Source organism: Henckelia pumila, chromosome 4 (assembly GCF_033568475.1).
Source record: "Henckelia pumila isolate YLH828 chromosome 4, ASM3356847v2, whole genome shotgun sequence".
NCBI lineage: Eukaryota > Viridiplantae > Streptophyta > Magnoliopsida > Lamiales > Gesneriaceae > Henckelia > Henckelia pumila.
In genome coordinates, this window is record NC_133123.1 from 150,474,508 (window position 1) to 150,501,620 (window position 27,113).

The 27,113-nt window shown below is 36.6% G+C and overlaps 1 protein-coding gene and 1 long non-coding RNA gene across 3 annotated transcripts; both read left to right on the forward strand.

The window, feature by feature from the left end:
* The first annotated feature begins 15,350 nt into the window (after positions 1–15,350).
* LOC140867561 (uncharacterized) lies at positions 15,351–16,873 on the forward strand. 2 transcript variants are annotated; one of them, XR_012145183.1, is made up of 4 exons: positions 15,351–15,483; positions 15,876–15,937; positions 16,018–16,106; positions 16,259–16,873. It is a non-coding gene; the product is annotated as an uncharacterized lncRNA (long non-coding RNA). The 2 variants fall into 2 exon arrangements; XR_012145182.1 differs by having other exon boundaries at positions 16,661–16,873.
* A 3,146-nt stretch (positions 16,874–20,019) lies between these two features.
* On the forward strand, positions 20,020–20,538 carry LOC140862059 (pectinesterase inhibitor-like). The gene has a single exon (XM_073265064.1). The coding sequence runs from the start codon at positions 20,020–20,022 to the stop codon at positions 20,536–20,538; it is 519 nt and encodes a 172-aa protein (XP_073121165.1).
* The last annotated feature ends 6,575 nt before the right edge of the window (positions 20,539–27,113 follow it).

Sequence of the window (27,113 nt, forward strand, 5' to 3'; positions counted from 1 at the left end):
CATAGAAAATCATGAGACGATACTATCAGCCATGATATGTTTCACGATGAGAATCGACAACAATTAATTTATTATTGCAAGTTTAGTTTTGAAATAAAAGTCGACAATATATTGAAATTAATTTAACTGTGCGGTTAATGGGGAAATTTGCAATTTTCTCACTTTTGGTTTTGTGACAATGAATTTGTATCTTTAGTCTTATAACTTGTTTTTATTTTGTTTTGTTTTTTTACAAGAGTTCAGCGTGCGAAAATTGTTTGTGTAACGATCGCGTATGTTGATATGAATTTTTAGAAAGAAACTTGCATGTGTCATGAATTTTTTTCTTAAATATTATGTGACATTTGGATCAGATCATGATGACCCGAGCCGTAATATAAAGACCAAAAATGTGGAGAAAAAGCAAATAAACATGCTAATTACCATTACAAAAAAATCTGGTTTTTGCGACGGTTCTTGTCTAGCGTTGCAAAAATTATCGTCGCATTTATTTTCAACGGTTGAGTCAAAACGTGGCAATATTTTGTCACGCTTTACTGCTACCATGGCAATATATTGCAATGGTTTAAAAGTAACCGTAGCGAATTTTTGTCGCGTTTCTAAATAAACCGTTGCAAAAAATGCGACGCTTTTAGAAAAAGCGTGGCAAACATTTTGTCACGTTTTTATTCAACCGTCGTCAATTTTACCACGGTTTAAAATAACCGTGACAAATTTTGCCACAGTTGTTAATAAACCGTTGCAAATATAAATAAATGTATAAAAAAATAATTTTATATTAATATATTAATATTAGTAAAATATACTAATTAATAAAGAAACAAATTTATACATAAAATTTATCCAAATTTCTAATCCAAATATTAAACCAAAGCACACATAAAATATTCAAATCTCAATACAACCGTCGCAAATTTCGACGGTTTGTACAACCGTCGCTTTAATTTTGTCATGATGATAAAAAACCGTCGCAAATTACCACGGTTATAACAAACCAATTTGCGACGCTTAAGAAAAACCGTGGCAAATAGCCGATTTTTTTTTTTGTAGTGTACAAAATTTAAAAAAATCAAATTTTCTTTCAACATAACTTAAAAAAAATATAAATTACATGACTAATCATACAAATTCGTCATTATCATGCATGATTGAAAATAAACAAAGGTCAAAATTACACGGAAAAAATGCAATTTTTTGAAGAAAACAATTGAATTCCATCTTTCAAACAGAAAAATCCATCAATTCTATCCAACTCTCAAGAATAATAATCAGAACTGCGAAAGCGTACCAGAATCCATGATTTAGTGAATGATTATGGGTAATGATCTTCAATTTTGCAGTTTCCTTCCAAACCAGATTGTTCTGTCGATGGGAAACAGAAAGTATGTGTTTCTGCAAAATTGGGACCATAACCGTTTTATAATTAAATAAGTTTTCACTATTTTAATTTGGCCCTTCAACAAATCAGAAATATCATATATGGTATCCACACAATAATATCATGACAATTAAGTCCTTAAGTCAATTTTTTAATTCTAAATTAGACCACATTAATTTATAACTTATTTAATTGATGACATTTAAACATTTACAATTACAGTTATGACCCTAATAAAATTTCAACAATCTTCCATTGGGCCATATATGTAAACTTATAAATGTGTTAAACTAAATGAGCTCAAAACTTTTGTCATCATAAATGTAGGACTTCTTAAACAATCTCGTCCATCAATTATATTGACATATGATCAATGTAGTCTTTGTTGTATTTATCACAACTAAACCATCCATGGTCACTTACATCAATACAATCAAATGGCATAGATCAATCACATATGTGCGGCATGAAAATTACATGCAAGGTGATCTATTCATGTCAATTTTCAACTGGTCCTTCTTTACCAAAGTGAGATCAAAACTTTAACTTCAGTTAGACAAAGTGTAATGAAGTAAATAATGAATTTTATATCTGATCAGAAAATATCCAAATACATACATAGAACCAAAAATAACATATATAGTACAAACTCCCACTAGATCTACACTTCATCAAATTGAATAACACCCATATGAGTTGTGTGCTCATAAAAAAACATTGGGTGGCAAACCTTTCGTAAAAGGATCTGCTATCATGGAGTTTGTGCCTATGTGTTCTATCGAAATATGTCCACTTTGTACTCTTTCTTTCACAACAAGGAACTTGATGTCGATGTGCTTCGATTTTGTCGAGCTCCTATTATTGTTGGAATACAATACATCTGATCTATTGTCACAAAACAATTTCAATGGTCTTTCAACACCTTCCAGAATACGCAGCCCAGTGACAAAATTCTTCAACCATATTGCATGATTAGATGCTTCGTAACACGCTATAAATTCAGCCGCCATGGTGGAAGAAGTTGTTAGTGTTTGTTTGGCAAGAGATAGCTCCGCCAGCAAACAGAAATACATAGCCTGAAGTGGATCTCATGCTATCTTGGCATCCAGCGAAATCAGAGTCAGAATATCCTATGATCTCAAGATTATTCGACCTCTTATATGTGAGCATGTAATCACAAGTCGTCTTTAGATATCTCATTACCCTTTTGGCTGCTTTCCAGTGATCCATTCTTGGGTTGCCTAAATATCTGCCCAACACTCCAACAATATACGCAATATCCGGACGCGTACAAACTTGAGCATACATAAGACTTCCTAAAGCTGAAGCATAAGGAATCTTTTGCTTTTTTTGAATTTTGAGGCTTCCTTTAGGGCACTGTTTATGACTAAACTTGTCTCTTCTAGCGATTGGAGTGTTACCTGGCTTACAATCTTGCATGCCAAATCTTTTAAGCACCCTATTGATATAGCTCTTTTGCAACAATCCAAGAATACCTCGAGAACGATCTCGATGTATTTGGATTCCTAGTACAAAATAGGCGTTACCAAGATCTTTCATTTCAAAATGTCTAGAGAGAAATCTCTTGGTATCATTTAACATACCTATATCGTTTGTGGCAAGCAAAATGTCATCTACATACAAAACCAAGAAGATATGCTTACTCCCACTGAACTTATGATACACACAATCATCCACTACATTTACCTCAAAGCCAAATGAGTTAATTATTTGATGAAACTTGTGGTACCATTGACGAGAAGCTTGTTTTAACCCATAGATGGACTTCTTAAGTTTGCAAACCATATTTTTTGGATTTCCCAACACAAAGTGTTCTGGTTGCACCATATAGATTGTTTCCTCAATGTCTCCATTGAGAAAAGTTGTCTTGACATCCATCTGATGTAGTTCCATATCGAAATGTGGGACAAGTGTCATGATTGTCCTAAAAAAGTCCTTCGATGAAACTGGAGAGAAGGTCTCTTTAAAGTCAATCTCATACTTTTGAGTATAACCTTTAGCTACAAGACGTGCTTTGTATCTTTCCACGTTACCTTTTGAATCCCGTTTGGTTTTGAAAATCCACTTACAACCAATGGGTTTCATGCCTTCTGGTAATGGGACAAGTTCCCAAACTTTATTATCTTGCATTGACTTATACTCTTCATTCATTGTCTCGGCCCACTTTTGAGAATTTGAATCTTGCATGGCTTGACGAAAGTTGATTGGATCATCCTCCGCCATACCATTATTTTCCTCATGTTCTTGGAGTATCACTATGTAATCATCCGGAATAGCGCTTTTCCTTTCTCTAGTGGACCTCCGTAAAGACAATTGTTCTTCAGACACTGGTTCTTGAGGTTGTTGAGTTTGTTCACTTGGGAGTTGATTGACAATGTCTTGATGTTCTTATGTCACATCCTGATCAATGACAGGAATACATTCCTGAACATTATCAGTATCAATCATAGGAATATGAACCATGTCCTCTTGAAGAGTAGCTGGAACACATTCTTCCTCAAATACAAAATCTGTTACTTTATTCTTCCCCCCAAACTCAATATCCTCAAAAAATACTGCAGTTCCCATCTCAAATATTTTCTTTATTTTGGGATCATAAAATTTATAGCCCCGCAATCGCTCAGAATACCCAATAAAGTAGCTACTAACTGTTCTGGAGTCCAGTTTCTTTTCATATGGTCGATATGGCCTAGCCTCAGCTGAACAACCCCAAATATGAAAATGTTTTGACTTGGATTTCGCACTGTCCAAAGCTCATAAGGTGTTTTAGTAGCTGCTTTAGTTGGTACTCTATTTAGAATGTAAGAAAGACTGTTTTTTCTGCAATAAGGATGATAATGTTAAGAAAGAATCTCCCAAGTACCGTGCATGGCGTGCAAATAAAGGTACTTTCTCAAGTTTGGTATGTTCTGAAGTAAATTTAGCTTCGGTACCAAGAAACACTTGGTGGTTAGATTCCGGTGCAACTACTAATATAAGTGTTTCAATGTAAGGTTGCCTGAACTGTCGAAAGCCAAGTGATGCTGTGTAGTAATCCAGATTCCATTTTAAGATAATAATATGTTAAACATAATTAAAGGTTAGTAATTAACCAATTCGGAGTGTAATTGGACTTCAGAAGGAAATTTGGGCTTTTGACTTTGGGCCGGATCGGAAGCTCCGAACCCAGATCGGAAGCTCCGATCCCAGCCACTTCATAAGCCGATCGGAAGCACAGAGATCGGAAGCTCCGATCCAGGAACGGAAGTTCCGATCTCCAGCTGCCAACAATGCTCGATGACTCAGCCGCGAGTTTTGACAAGTATCGAACGGAGAGCAGATCGGAAGCTCCGATCGTCGGATCGGAAGTTTCGATCCTGGCGTGTCAAGCATGCACACAGTGAGCTAGATCGGAAGCTCCGATCCCGAAATCGGAAGTTCCGATCCTGGCTGGGAATTTTGCCTATAAATAGGGCTTGTCTGATTTCATTTGAATTACGAATTCCCGAGTTTCTTTCTTCAGTTATATAGTGTGAGTTATACATTTGAGGGCCCTATCGATTATAATAGAGGTTCTGGAATAACCAAGATGTGGTTATAGTCATCCGGGACTAGCGACTCCAAAGGGCTTACTACGGACGAAGGTATGGTTCGAGAATCTATTTAAAGTTTTGGGAGTACTTATTAGCTTAGTAAAGGCTTATAGAACTTGTGTAGTGATACGGTGAATTTTTGAATATAGGCTTGAAACCTAGGATCCTACTATACTTGAACTAGCCTAGAAGTACGTACACATTGACTGAAATTGCCAGCGAGTATACATGTTTAAATGTTGCATTTATTTGGCATTATTATATAGCATGATATATGATTTACCGTTTTCCATATTCATATGTCATGTGCATATACACATTGAGCCTATATCTTGTTATACCTGATTATAGAGCAGCTCAGCTCTATATTCGATAGTCTGTCACTGAGAGTACCGCGACGGCGGGGGCATTTATGTCTGACTACTCTGGTGTACTAGACGAGTGTGGTTGCACCCAGAGGTTGATCCGTGCGGTGGCAGAACTCATGTGGCACCGGTACTGAGCATGACTTTTCAGATGACCCTTTACCAGTCATCATGTTGCATGCATCGTATATATATGTTTACTCATGTTTATGTACTGGGTGTTAGCGCTCACATCCTAGTTGTTATCTTGGACACCCTATTCCATGGGGCAGGTCGCAGGATGGACGGAGCCGGTAGTTCGAGGCAGGACTAGGGAGTCGGAGCTTGCCAGGAGATTTTTTACAGCAGGATTTGTTTTAGCTGTAATCATGTTTTAATACTGTTTACGTTAAGTTCTTCGATATGGTTGTATCACTACAGATTTAAGCTTGGAATTGTTTTACTAAGCTGATATGTAAATCTTGGATTATGTTTCCGCACGTTTTACTCTGTTAAGCGTTATTGCTTTATTAAGTTTAATGCATGCTATTAGTTGTCAGTTAGTAGGTGATACCATGCAAGGTCACTATATTTTTGGTATCAAAGCATGCTTACATTTTGGGATTAGTACTTGGGATCTAGTCTAGTCTTGAGTAATTCTTGCGCATTTGGGATTTTAATGTGCAATTCATTTCAGGATATGGCTGACGAGAGTCACGGTAGTGTTGGCCAAGGAGGTGGTCATCATCATCGTCACCACCACCATCATGTTGATCAACATCATCATCATGAGGGTAAACGTCGCTACACTATTAATAAATTCATGCAAGTAGGACCAAAACCTTTGGTGGGAGGCGAAAATCCTGAGCAAGCAAGAAGTTGGATGTCTAAACTCGAAAGTACTTTTCGTGCTTTCGATTGCACTGAGGATCAGAAATTGGAAGTTCTAATATTTGTTCTAGAGGATCGAGCACGTTTTTGGTGGGATTCCAAAGCTGCTTAGGCACGTACTGAGAGAGGACTGTTGACTTGGGGAGATTTCTGTCAGCAGTTCTAGAAACTGTATTTTCCTCTAGCTGTTCGTCAGGCACGATCGATAGAGTTGCTTACTTTGAGGCAAGGATCAATGACTATTGATCAATATCAGCAACGATTTCTTGATCTGCTACCTTTCAGTCCTCATATCAGTGACAGTGATGCATCGAAGTATGATATCTTTCTACAAGGTCTGAATCAAGATATCTATTCACAAGTTGTCGTGTGTGATGATTCGACATCTTATGAGACTTTGGTGAACCGTTGTCGTCTTGTGGAGACCAGCAATAGGCGGGCATAGTTGTTGATGTCAGCACAGCCTAGTGGATCTTTTGAGCCTAGAGCTCAATCTGTTGTGCAATCTGGACCTATGTCTTCTTTTACTCCTACTACTTTGTCTGGTTCTCACGGTTCAAGAGGTATGTTCCGTTTTGGAAAGAAAAAGAAGAAGGAGGAGTTTTGTAGCCATTGTGGAGGAAAGCATCCTGCTGCTTCATGTCGGAGAGCTACTGGTGCTTGTTATATTTGCGGTCAGCAGGGACATCTGCGGAGAGATTGTCCTCAGCGCATGGGTTCTGCTAGTGGATCGGGATCACAGGTTGGATCTCAGACTTCTACTTTTCCACGTCAACAGCCAGCACCATAGAGTTCTTCTGGTTACCGTCCACAGACTCAAGGGCAGGTATTCACTCTGTCTCAAGAACAGGCTACTGAGGGAAGCGATCGCATGTTGGCAGGTACCTTTTTGTTATGTGGTATTCCTGCACTTGTTTTAATTGATACTGGAGCATCGCATTTCTTTATTTCTAGTCGTTTTGTTAAGAGACATAGATTACCTTATGTATAATTAGATATGGATTTAGTTGTATCTACTCCGCTGGAGCAGGAGGTAGTAACTAAGCGTCTAGTGATGGGTTGCCTTCTAGAGTTTGAGGGTAATACATTATCGGCTAATTTGATGATATTAGCGATGGCAGATTTTGACTGTATTTTGGGAATAGATATGCTGACTTTGTATCACGCTACTGTGGATTGTTATCAGCGTCTGGTACAGTTTCATCCTGCTGAGGGTGATAGCTGGTATTTTTATGGTAAGGGTACGCGACCTGCGATGCCACTTGTTTCGGCTCTGAAGGCATGTCATGTCTTAGAGTCAGGTGGGGAGGGCTACCTCATCTATGCAGTTGATATGTCCATGAGTAGTACGGGTATTGATCAGTTACCGGTTGTCAGCGAGTTTCTTGATGTATTCCCTGATGAGATTCCTGGTTTTCCTCCGGTGCGAGAGGTTGAATTTGGTATTGATCTAGTACCAGGAACTACGCATATATTCCTAGCACCTTATCGTCTGGCACCATCAGAGATGAGGGAATTGAAACAGCAGTTACAGGATTTGCTTGATAAGGGATATATTCGTCCGAGTGTTTCTCCGTGGGGAGCACCTGTTTTATTTGTCAAGAAGAAGGATGGATCGATGCGATTATGTATTGACTACAGACAGTTGAATTGTGTCACCATCAAGAATAAGTATCTTTTGCCGGGGATTGATGATCTGTTCGATCAACTACAGGATACTTCTGTCTACTCCAAGATAGATCTGAGATCTGGATACCATCAGATGCGGGTACGAGACTCAGATATTTCTACGACTGCTTTTAGGACCAGATATGGACATTATGAATTTCTGGTTATGCCATTTGGTTTGACGAATGCACCGGCAGTCTTTATGAATCTGATGAATCAAATATTTTGAGAATATCTAGATAGATTTGTCATCGTCTTCATTGATGATATTCTTGTCTATTCTCATGACAAGAATGAGCATGCACAGCATCTGAGGATTGTGTTGCAGACATTACGAGATAAGCAGTTGTATGAAAAATTGAGCAAGTGTGAATTCTGGCTTGATCGGGTAGTTTTTCTCGGTCATGTGATTTCTAGTGAATGGATATCTATTGATCCTAGTAAGATAGAGGCAGTGCTGAACTGGTCTCGTCCGACGATGGTTGCTGAGATTCGTAGTTTCTTGGGTCTAGCTGGATATTACCGTCGGTTCATCGAGAATTTTTCACAGTTGGCCAGGCCTTTGACTCAGCTTACTCGGAAAGATGTTACCTTCATATGGTCCTCGGATTGTGAGGAGTCATTTCATGAGCTGCGGAGACATCTTACTACTGCACCTGTGCTAGCTCTATCTTCTGGATCAGGAGGATATGTTGTTTTCACTGATGCCTCTGGTCAGGGGTTAGGATGTGTTTTGACACAACATGGACATGTTATTGCCTATGCTTCTCGACAGTTGAAGGCGCATGAGAATAATTATCTAGTGCATGATCTCGAGTTAGCCGCCATTATATTTGCGCTCAAGATCTGGAGGCATTATCTTTATGGCGAGAAATTTGAGATATTTACGGATCACAAGAGTTTGAAGTATTTATTCACTCAGGCGAAGTTGAATATGCGACAGAGACGCTGGATGGATCTTCTGAAGGATTATTATTGTGAAATCAAATATCATCCAGGTTCTGCTAATCTTACTGCAGATGCTTTGAGTCGGCAGGTGAGACTGTCTGCACTTCAGACTAATGAAATATCTCATATGATACAAGGGTGTTGTTCATTGAGTTTTACGCTTAAGCACAAGAAAGGGAGAAATGGGATTCGATTGTATAATATTTTATCCGAGCCAGCATTGTATTCTCGGATCAGAGATGCTCAGATATCTGATGTTAAGACTCAGCGTTTGGCACGTCTAGCCAATGGGGTTAATACATCTGGATTCCATTTTCAGGCAGATGGATTATTATGCTTATCTAATCGAGTGGTTGTACCTAATATTGCGGAGCTCAGGAATGATATTCTTTCTCAAGCTCACAGGAGTCGATTATCAGTTCATCCTGGAAGCATGAAAATGTATAAGGACTTGCGAACTAGATTTTGGTGGAAAGGGATGAAGCGGAGTGTGTACCAATTTGTTTCTAGATGTTTGGTTTGTCAACAGGTCAAGGCTGAACACCGACGACCAGGTGGATTACTGCAGAATCTTGAGATTTCCGAATGGAAGTGGGAGCACGTGACTATGGATTTTGTCACCCACTTGCCTATGACATCACGTCAATGTGATGCTATCTGGGTCGTTGTTGACCATTTGACGAAATCAGCACACTTTATTCCTTACAACCGGGAGTATTCTTATGATCGCATGGCACGCTTATATGTCCAGGAGATAGTGCGATTGCATGGGATTCCAGTGAGCATAGTCAGTGATAGAGACCTGCGATTTACCTCACGTTTTTGGGGTAGTTTTTAGCAGGCGTTGGGTACCACTATGAGTTTAAGCACTGCATATCATCCAGAGACTGACGGGCAGTCAGAGCGGACGATTCGTACATTGGAGGATATGCTACGTTCTTCTGTCATGGACTTTGGCTTATCTTGGCAGGATCAATTACCTTTGATCGAATTTGCCTACAATAACAGTTATCATCGTAGTATTGATATGACACCTTTTGAGGCATTGTATGGTCGACGGTGTCGTACTTCGTTATTCTGGGATGAAGTCGGGGAACGACAAGTCGAGGGTCCTGAGTTGGTGCAGCAGATTGTAGACAAGGTGGATTTGATCAAACGGAGGATCAAAATTGCTCAAGATCGACAAGCCAGTTATGCTAATATTCACCGCAGGCCACTTCAATTTGAGTCTGGTAAATATGTGTTCCTACGAGTATCACCTTTCAGGAAGGTGATGAGATTCGGTGTAAAAGGCAAGTTGTCTCCTCGTTTCATTGGGCCTTTCCAGATACTGAAAAAGATCGGAGATGTTGCATATCATTTGGCATTACCGCCAATTCTTTCCAGTATACATAATGTTTTTCATGTCTCGCTACTTCGACAGTATATAGCTGATGAATCTCATGTGATTCAGTCTACTGATATTCAGCTAGAGCCAGATCTGTCTTTTGTTGAATGACCACTCCGTATCCTAGACAGGAAGGAGAAAGTTCTTCGGAACAAGGTTATACCACTTGTGATGGTGCAATGGCAACGCCGAGGCGTTGAAGAAGCAACTTGGGAAACTGAGAGTCGTATGCAAGCAGAATATCCTGAGTTGTTTACTTTGTACTTTTGATTACCATGTAAAGATGTAATTACAGTTATTGTAATAAAACGTGGTTTGATGTTTCATATTGTTATCTTAATTTGTTTTTAGATTTTATTTCGCGGACGAAATATCTAAAGGTGGGGAGAATGTTGTAATCCAGATTCCATTTTAAGATAATAATATGTTAAACATGATTAAGGGTTAGTAATTAACCAATTTCGGAGTGTAATTGGACTTCAGAAGGAAATTTGGGCTTTTGACTTTGGGCCGGATCGGAAGCTCCGAACCCAGATCGGAAGCTCCGATCCCAGCCACTTCGGAAGCCGATCGGAAGCACAGGGATCGGAAGCTCCGATCCAGGAACGAAAGTTTCGATCTCCAGCTGCCAGCAATGCTCGATGACTCAGCCGCGAGTTTTGACAAGTGTCGAACGGAGGGCAGATCGGAAGCTCCGATCGTCGGATCGGAAGTTCCGATCCTGGCGTGTCAAGCATGCACGCAGTGAGCTGGATCGGAAGCTCCGATCCCGAAATCGGAATTTCCGATCCTGACCGGAAATTTTGCCTATAAATAGGGCTTGTCTGATTTCATTTGAATTACGAATTTCTTTCTTCAGTTATATAGTGTGAGTTATACACTTGAGGGCCCTATCGGTTATAATAGAGGTTCTGGAATAACCAAGATGTGGTTATAGTCATCCGGGACTAGCGACTCCAAAGGGCTTACTACGGACGAAGGTATGGTCCGAGAATCTATTTAAAATTTTGGGAGTACTTATTAGCTTAGTAAAGGCGTATAGAACTTGTGTAGTGATACGGTGAACTTTTGAATATAGGCTTGAAACCTAGGATCCTACTATACTTGAACTAGCCTAGAGGTACGTACACATTGACTGAGATTACCAGCGAGTATACATGTTTAAATGTTGCATTTTTTTGGCATTATTATATGGCATGATATATGATTTACCGTTTTCCATATTCATATGTCATGTGCATATACACGTTGAGCCTATATCTTGTTATACCTGATTATAGAGCCGCTCAGCTTTATATTTGATAGTCTGTAACTGAGAGTACCTCGACGGCGGGGGCATTTATGTCTGACTACTCTGTTGTACTAGACGAGTGTGGTTGCACCCAGAGGTTGATCCGTGCGGTGGCAGCACTCATGTGGCACCGGTACTGAGCATGACTTTTCAGATGACCCTTTACCAGTCATCATGTTGCATGCATCGTATATATATGTTTACTCATGTTTATGTACTGGGCGTTAGCGCTCACGTCCTAGTTGTTATCTTGGACACCCTATTCCATGAGGCAGGTCGCAGGATGGACGGAGCCGGTAGTTCGAGGCAGGACTAGGGAGTCGGAGCTTGTCAGGAGATTTTATACAGCAGGATTTGTTTTAGCTGTAATCATGTTTTAATACTGTTTACGTTAAGTTCTTCGATATGGTTGTATCACTACAGATTTAAGCTTGGAATTGTTTTACTAAGCTGATATGTAAATCTTGGATTATGTTTCCGCACGTTTTACTCTGTTAAGCGTTATTGCTTTATTAAGTTTAATGCATGCTATTAGTTGCCAGTTAGTAGGTGATACCATGCAGGGTCACTACATGCTGAAAGCACATAGCAAATGTGATTTGCTCCCATTTTTAACAATCAAAAATATCAAACTCAACATTTATCAGAGTTTTAACCGACGCACCGATCAACATAGTCAAATTGAAAGAAAAATTATTGCCCAGATCATGATTAGCCTTTCATTAATTCCCACTCATCATATAAAATACAGAATCCATGCATCAGCCCAGAATCATATTCAATAAGCATTATCGAAAATTCACAATGATTATGACCAAATGTAATTTGAGAAACAACAAAATTGGACACGATTGTTTAATCAAAAATCATCATGGTTACAGAATCGGCAAAGAAAAAAGCAGATTCGTAAGCAACATAGATTCATAAATCTCAATTCGGCAGACGAACAGATTTCATAAACCGGAGGAAAATCAAAATAATTAATACAAACAACATAGTTTCTTAAGAATTTGAAATAGATGGCTCTGATACCAATTGAAGAAAACAATTGGATTCCATCTTTCAAACAGAAAAATCCATCAATTCTATCAAACTCTCAAGAATAATAATCAGAACTGCGGAAGCGTACCAGAATCCATGATTTAACGAATGATTATGGGTGATGATCTTCAATTTTGCAGTTTCCTTCCAAACCAGATTGTTCTGTCGATGGAAAATAGAAAGTATGCGTTGTTCTGCAAAATTGGGACCATAACCATTTTATAATTAAATAAGTTTTCACTATTTTTAATTTGGCCCTTCAACAAATCAGAAATATCATATATGTTATCCACACAATAATATCATGACAATTAAGTCCTTAAGTCAATTCTTTAATTCTAAATTAGACCACATTAATTTATAACTTATTTAATTGATGACATTTAAACATTTACAATTACAGTTATGGCCCTAATAAAATTCCAACATTTTCCCCCTGTAATTTATGATGCATAAATTTGTGCAATTTTTTTAAAAAATAAATAATCTCTTTTCAAAAAAAAATAATAATCTTTGAATTTATGTAAAGATTGGTATGATAGGTGACAAGCGAGTGTAAATTATAAGCCAATAGAACGATGGTTAAAAGTGAAAAATATGCGTATAAAAATACATTGATTTGAAGTACGAAAAGAGTTATTAGAATTGATTTTTTAAAAAGCATTATGCTGATTCTATTTCCCATATTAATTTAGATTTTTGTTAAAGATCTAGTTGGATAAAACTTTGGGGGATCAAAGTTGTTTAGTGAATCCAAAATCCTAATGTTGATGACAAAGAGAAAGCTAAAAAGTTATTGCTCCTTTTTATTGTAAAAACATATTGATCAAGAGATCTTTAATTGAATTTGATATTTTTGCTAAATAAATAATTTTATTAAAATGTTCTCCTATAACTATCAGTATCACATCATAAGTGTCGTGTAGAACGATTAAAATGGATTGTCGCACACGAGTTAGAGGGTGTTTGACTAAACTTATTAAAAACAGATTATAAGTTTTATGAATTTATAAGCGGTTAGATCTTAAGGTTGTTTGGCTAAACTTATTAAAAATAACTTACAAGCTTCTAGAGCTTATAAGCAATTTTTGGAGCTTATAAACTGTTATATCTTATTTTAAAAATAAATTGTTAAAGTGTTTGGATGAACTTATTTTAAACAACTTAAAGATATTGATGTGTTTGATATTATAAGATTTTTTTATTGTTGAAATTATCAAAAAAGATATAATATTATGAAAGTAATATAAATAATTATAGACATACAAAAATAGTTGTAAATTTATCATAAATGTTAAACATATATTAAAAAAATAAAATTATTTTTTATTTAATTTAGAAAAAAATGTTGATACATTATCTACAAAAAAATGAGCAGAGGGTGTGGTGAGAATTTAATAAAATATATAAGAATGATATAGAGAAGTAAAATATCAAAATAAGATCTTTTCTAAAAACGTAAAACTGATCTTATTTTTTAAAAAACAACTTATAAACCCTATATATCATGATTAATTATATAACCTACGGAGGTTAGCCCCTGTATTATTATGCATTTTATAAAGACGGTCATAATTAATGATGATATAATATTAGGAGACACATCAGAATCGGTGTCTCTATGTTATGGATCATGTTTATCACATCATAACCTTGTTTCTATCACCCCTAATCAACCCCTAATCCTATTATTTTCCTAACTCCTTTTCCTTAAACATGGTTAAAAAGTGAGTCGTTACATGACTAAAAATTAAATTATTAATTATTACACCTAAAATGTTTATCACATCATTAGCCATATCTTATCTCATTAAACTAGCTTTCGATTATAATTTGCAATAAACCTTCATATTTATATCATCTAAAGCTGATTGATTTAGAAATATTGAGCAAATTAATAGGATGATCATGATATTCATATTGAGTTTATTACACCAAACCCCCCTGTAAAATATTTAAAATGCACACTTCTCCCCTGTGAAATTTTAATAGGCATCTCAGCCCTTAACCTTTTGTGACAGTTGCACGTTTAACCCTTGTCACGATAATTTTGTTAAATATGCGTTGCTTTTGCGCCAAAATAACTATTTTTTTAGGATATTAGGATTATGGTACGACAATGAAGTTTTATTATTGTAATAATATTCATATCTACTCATATGGGCTAATTGCATCAATATCCCCTGTGAAAAGTCTAAATGACATAAAACACCCTGTGTAAATTAATAGCATGTTAGACCTTATGTTTTAAAAACATTAGCATGAAAACCCCTATGAAATGGTATAAATACGCTTGATGTATTTGAGTAAATTAATATGGTTATTAAGGATCGATTTCAAGGAAATCTTGGAAACAAAAAGGACTCTTACAGAAAATTATGCAGACAAAATCGATAAAAATGCAATTTCAATCGATAATAAGCACTCTTCATCTAAGCGGTTTGTATTTGGTGCTAAAAGTTTACAATGTCATCGACCACATGGGGATAAACTTCATACTTCACGGAAACCAGACAAACTCGAAGAATTGACTAGAAATCACCCAAAATCACAAAGTAATTTATGAGTCGATGATAATTGTAAGGCCCGTGATTATTTAATTTTAATTCGAGAATATTTAATTTGAGAATATTTAGATTTTAGAATTAAATTCTAATATTCTGAAATGAATAAGGATTGAAATTGAATTAAATAGCTTTTTCGGGGACTGAATTGCAAATAGCCAAAAGTTTAGGGACTAAACTGAAATTTAGCTAATATATATCTAAAATCACACTTATATTCAGCCATTTTCACGTGAAGAGCAGAAAGAAAAGGGAGAATATCAGATTCCAAACCTCACGCCATTTTTGTCCACAAAAGCTCCGATAACTTGCGATCCGGCCGTCAGAAATTCGAAAGAAATATATATCTGCGATCACTGCTCCGAGACCTTCGTTTTGGTACAACTTTTATTGAGCTTTCTCATACTTTATTTTTATGTTGAAGATGGGTTGATATTCTTTTTGAATATATATGTGATGGAGCTAGTACCGGTTATGTATTCGCAGATGGTTCGGAAAAAGACTGTCGTTCGGATTTTATATGAATTTGGAAAGAACAAGTCGAACACTACCATGTCTAAATGTTACTGATTTTGATGTTATTGAGATGATATGTTAGAGATTATGAGTTATATTGCTTGTTGGATTGATTGTGATATTGATTCGGTTGCCGGTTTTTAGCCGTTATGCCGTTGATTTGCAAAATGTCAAGACTTTGATATTGTTGATTGAACGAAGCATGGTTTGAATGGCATCTGATCTTGTTAGTTATTCGATATGTAATTTATCAGCTTTCTATCGAAGTTGCCGAACTCGAGATCTCCGAGTCAAACCGAGAAGGATTTGAAGCAAGGTTTGCTAGCATTTGCACTTGAAATTGAGTTGAGAAGTGGTGCAACCTTTTGATATGAATTCTCATTGATGTACTTGCAGATTTGAAGTACTTTCAGACGTGACATAGAAATGTATAAATGACAGCAAATCCAGATGGGATAGAACGCTTGAAATAGCTTTCATTTCAAGTATTCCCATGTCAATCACATACTTGTTTCTTTATATTTCTTATGTGATTATTTGTTTGTACTGCTTTGTTTGCTTATATGCTTAGTTGTTCAAGATGTGTTTTATAGCTTTTAATGCATACAGCTTATGTTGTATTCATCTTGAACTCCAGCCTTAATAGCACAGAGGGCAGCCATCGCCTAGAGTGCAGATGACGTTTGGAGAGCTGTAGTGAGTGGCATGGACTGTAGATTTATTTCTAGAGTCAGCTTGACTCATGGCACAGAATATGGATTTATGTTCAGAGCCAGAAGACTCACTATAGTTGTACCAAAGTCAGAGGACTAAAATACTTGATGCCGCCTCGAATGGAAGTATCGGTGGTTTGATAGTTATTTTATTCCTCGGGATCCCAAAGAACTAAGTTTTATTGATATCAGCTTGATAGCCTTCCTTTGCCATTTGCATTGCATTCACGTTTATTATCTCGTGTTTAAAGTTGTTTATACTGGGATTTTATTCTCACCGGAGTTATCCGGCTATTGCTTTGTTTTGTATGTGTGCATGGCAATAGGTGGGGCAGGAGCTAGTCAGAAAAGACAAGGATAGCTCGAGATAGAGGCATAGCAAGTGAGGACACGGGCTTAAGTAGCACGACTTGTACTTTATGTTGTTGAACCATGCTAGAAGTGATACAAGAACTTTGTATATTATGGCTTGAATATATGCTAGTTTATGTTTATTATGTTTAGAAGCTTGTAAGACGTTATAAGATAGCATGTATTTGATTTTGTAGCATGTATAAAAGATTATGACTTGTTTATCCATTCTTTGGCAGCAGATTTTTGACAGCATATTCCCCGATCGAGCGAGACCCTGCCTTTTAAACAAAAATTTTTTTTTTAGCTCTTGTTTCTTTAATTCTTTTAAGTACTTGTTTAATTGTTAATTACAATAAATTGCCCTAAGATAAGATTAGCAACCCGGGTCCCCACAATAATATACCTCGATGATGGTGCGATATAATCAAAGAATTCGAATATTTTAAATTGAATGGTTAAAATCTCACTTCCGTGCAGCCTACTACCATTGCGATCAAGGCTGGAAACTGTTCAAAGTCGAGTGTATCCTAAGGTGGAACCCGAAGTGCTGCTATAAAAATTTCGGAATGACCTTCCCGTAAGTAGGACTTCTATCTTCCTCCTTTGTTCGTTTTTGAGACACGAGAATACAAAACACCAGTCGATAAGTTCCGAGGCTATATTGCACATATCTTATACATATCCAAGACAACAATATCAAAAAATGGTTGGGCTGAAAAGAAAAGTATACTTCATTTCAAAGGATTTAATGTCACGAGCAAGCTGCTCAGCATGTAATAACCTACAAATACATCACAACAATATTCCGATAACAAAGAAAGAAAAGCAGAAAATGACCATATATAAGCAGTTCGATGTTGCATTAATCGTTAAAGAGATGCCATGAGGACCAAAAACGTTATTGCTCTGTAGTAAAGCAACTAAATGTTCTAACAGGTAATGACAGTATATTTCAAAATCTAAACATTCAAAAACTGGGAGAAAGACAACAACTTTGAACTACATAGTATTAACACTTTCTATTTTATGCATAAAAAGGCAGATATTGTTCGATAAAATAATATGGAAAAAAAACTGGCAAAATTAGATGCATACATTACACCAGTAAAATTTCAAGACTAATTAAAACATCAATCTTCATTCACCTTGTGGCAGCAATGGATTGAGAAGGAGCTTCAGCTTGCAAAGTTTTTGCCTTCAACTTCTTCGACAAGGCTTAGCCACGATTTTAAGATACTGTGGTTAATTAACCATGATTAAAAAAGTGTGGCTAAGTTTAGCCATGATTTTATACAACCATGGCTAAGTTTAGCCACAGATTAAAAAACCATGGCTATTTTAGCCACGGTGTTTTCAAAACCGTGGCTAAATTTAGCCAAGGTTTGTTAATCTGTGGTTAGTTAACCATGGTTTTGTAAATACCGTAGCTAAACTTAGCCACGGTTTGATAATTTCGTGGCTATTTAGCCACGGATTTTTCAAAACCGTGGCTACTTTTGCCATTTTTTTCAAAAACCATGGCTTAATTGCTTATTTTCTTGTAGTGATTTTTTGTTGTTACCTCAATTGTGCTAATTGAAGTTGATGGCGAAAATTCGGAAAATTCATTAAGATGGTCCTATAGCTTTTATGACTCATTTAAGGTAGTGTTTGATAGAGTTTTTAGAAATCATTTCTTAGATTTTTTTTTACAAATTTTTAAAATTTTGTGAAAAAAAACTGAAAAGTGCTTTCTAGAAGCTCTTTCAAACACTACTTAAATATCTTCATCGATTTTGTAAATTTTTTTTTAAAGATAATCTTCTTGGAGTAGTGCTAGAATGCATGCATTAAGATATGTTGTCGCGATAGTCGACTCACAGAATAATATTCAGTATCACATTAATGTTACATTGAAAACTCTTACAAATCAAAATGTAGAACTATTTAGCCGAGGTAACTTATAACTTTTTTTAAAAATCTTTATGACAAAAAATAAGAAAATGAACGCTCAATCAAACACATGTAAAATCATTGCGCCTAATTCAAGTACAAAATAATATTAAATATCAATAAAAAAATTTGATTATTTATTAGGAAATTAAATTCCTAAAAAAATAAATAATTAATTAATTACTATTTTAATATATTTTATGAGCAAATCAAGATTTTAAATCAAGATTGCATTTGACACAAATTTAAAAAAATACTAATATTTTTAGTATTTAAAATCAAATCGTGCATCAAATTGGAAGGAAATACTAATATTTTTTAGTATTTGAGATCAAATCTTGTAATTAATGGATGATAATCACCAAATAAATCTCGAAAAGCCAATCAAATTGCGACACATTGTCCAATGAAAATGGTAGGAATCTCCATCTTTCAGCTATAAATAGGAGACAGATGATTCATCCACATATAATTCGTCCCTCAATCATTATTTCAATCCCAAAATTAATCACTCAAAATAAACATATTATTATTTATCCATCAATATTCCACACCCTTCAAAATTATTTTAATAATTCTAATATAATTCATCCACATGTAACAACATATCACTAACCCCTTATATTGCTAACCTGTTTTCCTTATTTATGGTTTATTAATATGTTTGATAAGGGCATGCTATTATTATATGTCAAAGCCCACGTGTGATCGAATTTTCATGTAAACGTGGCACTGTTTGATTGGGCAAATATTATATTTTCATTTTATTCCATTTTCATATAACAAGTGAATATTTACATGATTTAAAATGTACCTATAATTTTTGTCACATCATTAGCCGTATCTTATTTCATTAAACTAGCATTCAATTATGATTAATTTGCAATAAATCTTAACTTTTATATATATATATATATATATAAATAAAGTTTCTTTCAAGTGCCCACCTACTATACCCACCACCATGTCCACCAATGATGTGGCACTATTCTATTGGATGTGATAAAGATGTGATAAACTGTAGGTCCAATAAAATAGTGCCACATCATTGGTGAACATGATAGGTGGGCACTTGAAAAAAACTATATATATATATCATCTAAAGCAGATTGATTTAGATAGATTGAGCAAATTAATAGGATGAGATTACCCCAAATTCACAAGATGTCGTATTTAATATATATACACACGGTATAATAATAATCTACTTACCAAACAATGAAAATTATGTGACAATCATATTATACCATATATATTAATAATTTTAATTTCCTACAAATCCACTTACTTTGATAGAACGATTAAATTTGCATAATTATAAATATCCAATTTTCAATTTTTTAAAAAACCAAAAGCCACAAATCGAACTTTCTTTTCCTTTCTTCTTGAAAAAAGAAGAATGGCATTCCAAGTTAATCACAACATTACATTTATCCTTGTTATCAATGGATATCTATTTGTCATGACAAATGCTACGCCTACACTTCTCGAAACGGTATGCAGCAAAACCACAGACATAGAATTCTGCTTGAACGTGTTCGGGTCCGATCCAGCCACCCGGACCGCCTCCCTCCGGGGGCTAGCGCAAATCGCCATCGATAAAGCCACGGAGAAAGCGATGAAAACCCGCACAGATGTCGAGAAACGATCGTTTTTCGTACCAGATCCTAAATTAAAATATGTGTTAATTCAATGTGTACATGAGTACGATGGTGCATTGACCGCCCTACGTATAGCACCGGTCGACCTGAGAGAAGCCCGTTACGCCGACCTTTATCGGCATGCAAGCGACGCGGCTCGGGGAGCTGTTGCTTGCGAGAGAGGGTTTATCGATAAATCATTGCCTTCTCCTCTTACGAGAGCTAATCTGCAGTTGGGTGACTATTGTAATATTATTGAAGTAGTAGCTTTTTCTTAACATATATATATATATATTAAATAATTTGCAAAAACTTTATTATATTAGGGTACATTAAGAAAATGATGAGATGAGATGCAATTTTTTACTATCCTATGTTTGTCTCATTTTTTGTTGACTTAATTTTATCTTATGTCTCGTGATATTGATGCATATAAGTTAGATAAGGTACCACTCGACTTGATATGGGCAGAATTTTACAAATATATTTATATTCCTTACAATTGTCTGCAATAAACAAGCTCTAACTTGATCATTATTTTTAATTGTTCGGATTAAAAATTATTATATCATTTGTGTTTGTATGTAACTTGAAATTTAATGTAGTTTTTTTAAAAAAAATGTTCTTTGATGTAGGATTTTCTTCCCTAGGCCGTATTTGGCCCTTCGAGGGCATTGGTATTGCTCCATTTTAAATATTTTTATGATTGTAATTTTTAGAGTGTGTTTGGATTAATATATAAGGATCAAAAAGAAAAGAAATAGTGTTTTTATTGTTTAATAAAATGTGTTTGAATAGATTTGAAGTGCTTTTAAAAGCATTTAATTAAGCCAAAATAAATGTTTTTTTAAAAGCTCATATTTATAACTTTTCAATTTTTTTTAAATTCAACTTAAAAAAGTATTTTCAATCTATTTATTTAAACTCAAAATTATTGCGGTGCATTTACTTAAAAATTATTTTGAAAAGTCAACTTTAAAAAAAACACTTTTTAAAGTAAAATACTTATGTATTCAAAATGAAACAATATAATTAAATTTATCTTCTCATCATATTTTAAAACTCCTATGTGTCTGTTCGAAAAAAATAATATTTTTATCCACTAACTTATTTTATTATGGTTTTTGTTCCATTAAATTTTTTAAAAGTTGGTTAAGATACAATGATTTTTAATTTTTAGCTGTCATATTTTTTATGTGGTATTGGAAAAGTTAGCAACTTTCGATACCACGTCATTATTTTTTGATGTCACATCAGTTTCTGATAAATGAAATATATCATGAATTAATGAAATCTCAATATCTTACTCATTAAACACGTATTCAACCTAGCTATAATTTACATTAATCACTATGATCCGAGCTAATCGTTCTAGAGATATTGAGCAAATCCCATTAAATCAAATTAGCTTGATAGAACGATTTGTATAATTCTATATCTATCTATATATATATATATATATATATATATATATATCCTAACATAAAAACAAAAAAATTCCCATAATCCACAACTAAATAATCTTGAGAAAAGAACAATGGCATCCGCACTTAAATATTACAAGATGATCATATTTCTCCTTGTTATCAATGGATATCTATTTCTAACACCACATGCTAGTGCTACGCCTACACTTCTCGAAAAGGTATGCAATAAAACTAGAGACATAGAATTCTGCTTGAACGTGTTCGGATCCAATCCGACCACCCGAACCTCTTTCTTGCCGGAGCTAGGAAAAATCGCCATCGATAAAGCCACGGATAAAGCGGGGGAAACAAGGACAGAGATCAAAAATTATTATTTTTCGCATCCGATCCGAAACTAAAAGGTGCGTTGACACAATGCTTGCATGCCTACTACGGTGCATTGGCTGCTCTACGAATAGCGCCGAAGGATCTGAGAAAGGCGCATTACGCGGACCTTTATCGGCATGCGGATGACGCGGGTCGGGGCGCTACCGCTTGCGAGCAAGCGTTTGTTGATGTCTCGTTGCCTTCACCTCTTACGAGAGATAATGTGCGGTTGGGTGACTATTGTAATATCATTCAAGTGATACTAATGCTTCGTTGTAGAGACTATATATATTATGCTACATCGAAGGTGTTACGTCGTGTGGACAACAAACTCTTGTGCTCAGAATAAATTGTATTAGTTTTTATATAAATGGTTTCTTTTCTTTGTAGTTGTTACCTCAATTGTGCTGATTGATGTTGATGGCGAAAATTCGGAAAAATCATTAAGATGGTCCTATAGCTTTTATGACTCGTTTAAAGTAGTGTTTGATAGAGCTTTTAGAAATCATTTTTTAGTTTTTTTTTTTCTTTCAAAAAGTTCTTAAAATTTCAAAATTTTATGAAGAACCACTACCTAATTAAATATCTTCATCAATTTTGTAATTTTTTTTTAAAGATAATCTCCTTTGAGTAGTTTTGGGAATGCATGCAATGTATGATGCCGCAATAGTCGACTCACAAAAAATATTCAGTATCACATCAATGCTACATTGCAAATTCTAACAAATCAAAATGTAGAATATTGAATGAATTAACCCATTTGGCCCAGGTAACTTATAATTTTTTTTTAAAATCTTTATGACAAAAAAAATAAGAAAAATAACGCTCAATCAAATACATGTAAAATCATAGCGCCTAATTCAAGCGTCCCCCTTTTTTTCTCCTTTTTCCTTTTTCACATTATGCCCCAAATCAGAACTGATCTAAGGTGAGCTCTAGAAGATAGTAGGCATTAATATATATTAATACAAACCCAAAAAAAAAAAACAAGAGGGTAAATATCAATTCAAGTTGATAAAGACTTATCTCCCATCAATTTATATATACATATTAAATGGATTGTGATACCCCGTGAAATTATTTTAACCCGAATCCGTTCGTTATGGGTTTATGAGGGTTGGCCCAATTATTGAATTATAATCATTAGGTAAGGTCCAGCCCAGTTTTACACCTGTTAGGGCTTTACTTAAACTGAGCTGTTATTTATGGGCCGACCAGAGCTGGTCCCTAATGGGATGGATGGACTTCTCTTACATGCATTGTGGATAAGTTTGACCATCTCGAGATATTTATGAGATAGGGATAAACTTGAAGGCGGTCCAATGGATGAAGAGTCCCAGTACAGGACATGTTATAATTCGACTAGGTAACTTACTCTATTTTTTCTATAAATACAGGTATTGTTATGGTTGTATTATTGATTATTCATCACACATTCACTCTCACTTTTATATTCACGCACTCATATCTCTCAGTTTTTGCATTAATCATACCCTCTGCCTTCAAGACACTGACTTAGGCATCGGAGGGGTCACGCCGAAAACACTTTCGGCGCCCCTTGACCTAGCTGTTGCTTGCGCAGATTTCATTGATACCCGACCCGACCTACTCTATAAAGGAATTGGAGGATCCATTCTACCAGACCGAACCCGAGGTAAAATTTCGACATCATCAATTGGCACCGTCTGTGGGAATTTGAAAGAAAAAGATTTTCGATGGCTAATCAGAATGGAAATCACCCAAATTTAGAGGAGTTAGTAACTCAAGCTGTTCAGAGGGCTTTGGCAGAAAGAGATAAGGCCAACCCTCCGCACCCCGATCATAATGCCCACCTCGAGGAGATCAAAAAGTTGAAGGAGGAGATGGAGCAGTTAAGGAAGAAGCAGGCCGGGTACCTAGCTACCACAACCAGAAACATTCCTTTTACTCAGGAGATATTGGATGCCGACCTCCCCAATCAGTTAAAATTGCCTCATGTTGGGGAGTATGATGGCAAAGGGGATCCCGAAGACCATTTGGCACGTTTTGAGAATGCAGCTCTGTTGCATAAATATTCTGATCAGATTAAGTGTTGGTCTTTCCTTACTACTCTCATAGGACCAGCCCAGCAATGGTTCAATATGCTACGTCCTGGGGAGATCAAGGAGTTCAAGGATTTCAGCAAATCCTTTTTGCATCACTTTGCTAGCAGCAAAAAGCATCCTACCACTACTTTCAGCCTATTTGCAACCAAGCAACGAGAACATGAAAATTTGAGAGCATACATCCGCAGGTTTAGTGCCTTAGCTCTCGAGGTACCTATGGCTACTCCAGACCTGCTCATCAGTGCCTTCATGCAAGGGCTGGATACAAAAGATTTTCTTAAATCTCTAATAAAGAGGCCGCCAGAAACATATGAAGAATTACTTGCCCGAGCTGAAAAATATGTCAACATGGAAGAGATACAGGTTTTGCGGGCAGCGGTGAAGAGGGAACGGCCAAAAAGTCCAAAGAACAATAGGGTTCCAAACAATAATTCAGGGATGGGACAGCCATTCCGACCTGCATTGTTGGGAGAATTCACCTCTTTCACTCCTTTACGCATGAGTAAAGTCCGAGCCCTACAAATTTGTGACGATCGAAAACTCACACAAAGGCCCCCGTGGACGGAAAATGGACCTCGAAACAGGCAATAAGATAAATATTGTCACTTTCATAATGAATATGGGCATACTACAGAAGACTGCCGACAATTAGATCATGAGATTGAGAGGATAATACAACAACATTCTGAAATAAAAAATATTTTGATCCGACAAGAGGGGTACCGTCCGAAAAGGAAACAACGAGGAAGATCGAGGCAGAGAGCCAGGACTACTCCTCCTCAGGAGGATTTCAATCGCCCAAATCAGGACTAGCCTAGGGATGACCGAGCTCATCAAAGATCGGCTCCGCCTGCTCGGGGAATTATCAATATGATTTCAGGAGGCCCTACTGATGGATATTCCAATCGAGCTAGAAAAACTAGCAGCCGAAAATTAGTAAATATGGAAATTGACAATCAAACTGTCAACATTGGCCCGACCCTTTCTTTTGGGCCGGAAGATTTAAAAGGGGTTGCTAACAACCATAATGATGCACTGGTAATAAGGGCCATGGTAGCGAATTACGATGTGGCCCGGATATTTGTGGATTCAGGCAGTTCTGTCAATGTTCTATTTCAAGAAGCTATCAATCAAATGGACCTGGGATAGTATAGAATAGAGCTCGTTGTCACATCACTCTTTGGTTTCACGGGTCATGCAATCCGGCCTGTGGGGTTAGTAAATCTGCCCCTAACTCTTGGGAAAGGCAACGGTCGCAAGACCAGGATTGTGATTTTTATTATAGTAGACGCTCCGTCTGCCTATAACGCTATACTGGGTAGACCTGCCATGACCACTTTCATGGCCGTCGCATCAGCTCTGCATCAGAAAATTAAGTTCCCAGTGGGTAATCAGGTCGGTGAGGTGCAAGGTGATCAAGTTATTGCACGAAAGTGTTATGTGGAGGAGGTCAGAATATAGCAAAAAGTAGCCAGGATTGATAATGTTGACAGACCTGGATTTGCTGGCATGGAAAAAGTCAACTTGATAGAAGACACATCTGTCACCGCTGAAGAAGAAATTGAAGAAATAATTATCTCCCCTCCTTCGGGGATGGTAAAAATTGCCCGTACCCTTGAAGCAGAGGTGAAGCAACTACTACTGAAATGCTTGCAAAAAAAATAAAGACGTCTTCGCGTGGTCAGTTTCAGACCTGGTAGGGGTTCATCGGAAAATTGCAGAGCACAAGCTCAATGTAATAAAGGGATGTCGCCCTATTATTCAAAAAAAAAGGCACTTCGGTCCTGAAAAAGATGCAGTAATAAAAGAGCAGGTGGACGAGCTACTCAGGGCTGGGCATATTGAAGAAATCCACTTCCCGACCTGGTTGTCTAACATAGTCTTAGTCCCGAAATCTACGGGAAAATGGCGTATGTGTGTAGATTTTTGAGATTTGAATAAAGCATGTCCTAAAGATTGCTACCCCCTACCTAGAATAGACCAGCTTGTCGATTCCACTGCAGGGCATGAATTACTTAGCTTTTTGGATGCTTACCAAGGATATCACCAAATTCCCTTGGCAAAAGAGGACAAAGACAAGGTCAGTTTTGTCACATCAACAGGAACTTATTCCTATGTGGTCATGCCGTTTGGACTCAAAAATGCAGGGGCTACATACCAAAGGTTGATGGATAGAGTATTCGAGCAGCAAATTGGAAAAAATATCGAGGTCTATGTAGATGATATCCTGGTCAAGACCCGGACTACGGACCAGTTCATTACCGACCTAACTCAAACTTTTCAGACTTTAAAGCACTATCGGCTTAAGCTAAACCCCAGCAAGTATACTTTCGGAGTCCGAGCTGGAAAGTTTCTGGGTTATATGGTTACAAGAAGGGGAATCGAAGATAATCCCGAAAAGGTCCAAGCCATCATTACTATGAGCTCCCCCAAGAATATACAGGAAGCACAGAGATTAACAGAAAGAATTACAGCATTGGCCCGGTTTATAAGCAGATCAGCAGATAAAAGCCTTCCTTTCTTTAAGGCACTACGAAAAACGAAAAATTTCGAATGGGATAATGAAAGTGAGAAAGCTTTCCAGGACTTGAAAGCTTACTTACAGCAGTTGCCCGTGCTGAATAAGCCTATCCAAGGGGAAGAATTGTTCTTATATCTGGCGGTGACCAACCGAGCAGCCAGTTCAGTCCTAGTCAGGAAGGACGGAATAAATCATCAGCATGTGTACTTTGTGAGTCATGCCTTGAAGGGAGCTGAACTCAACTATTTAATGCAGGAAAAACTAGCCTTAGCTTTAGTTATCACTGCGAGAAAATTGCGTCCTTATTTTTTGTCACACCGCATCACGGTGCTCACCAATAGCGTTTTGGGAAAAATTGCAGCTAATCCAGATGCATCAGGGAGACTTATCAGATGGATTACAGAATTGTGTGAGTATGACATCAAATTCGAGCCCCGGACAGCCATAAAAGCTCA

Coding starts and splice junctions, on each gene's coding strand:
- LOC140862059 (XM_073265064.1), top strand. CDS start 20,020: ATGGCATTCCAAGTTAATCACAACATTACATTTATCCTTGTTATCAAT.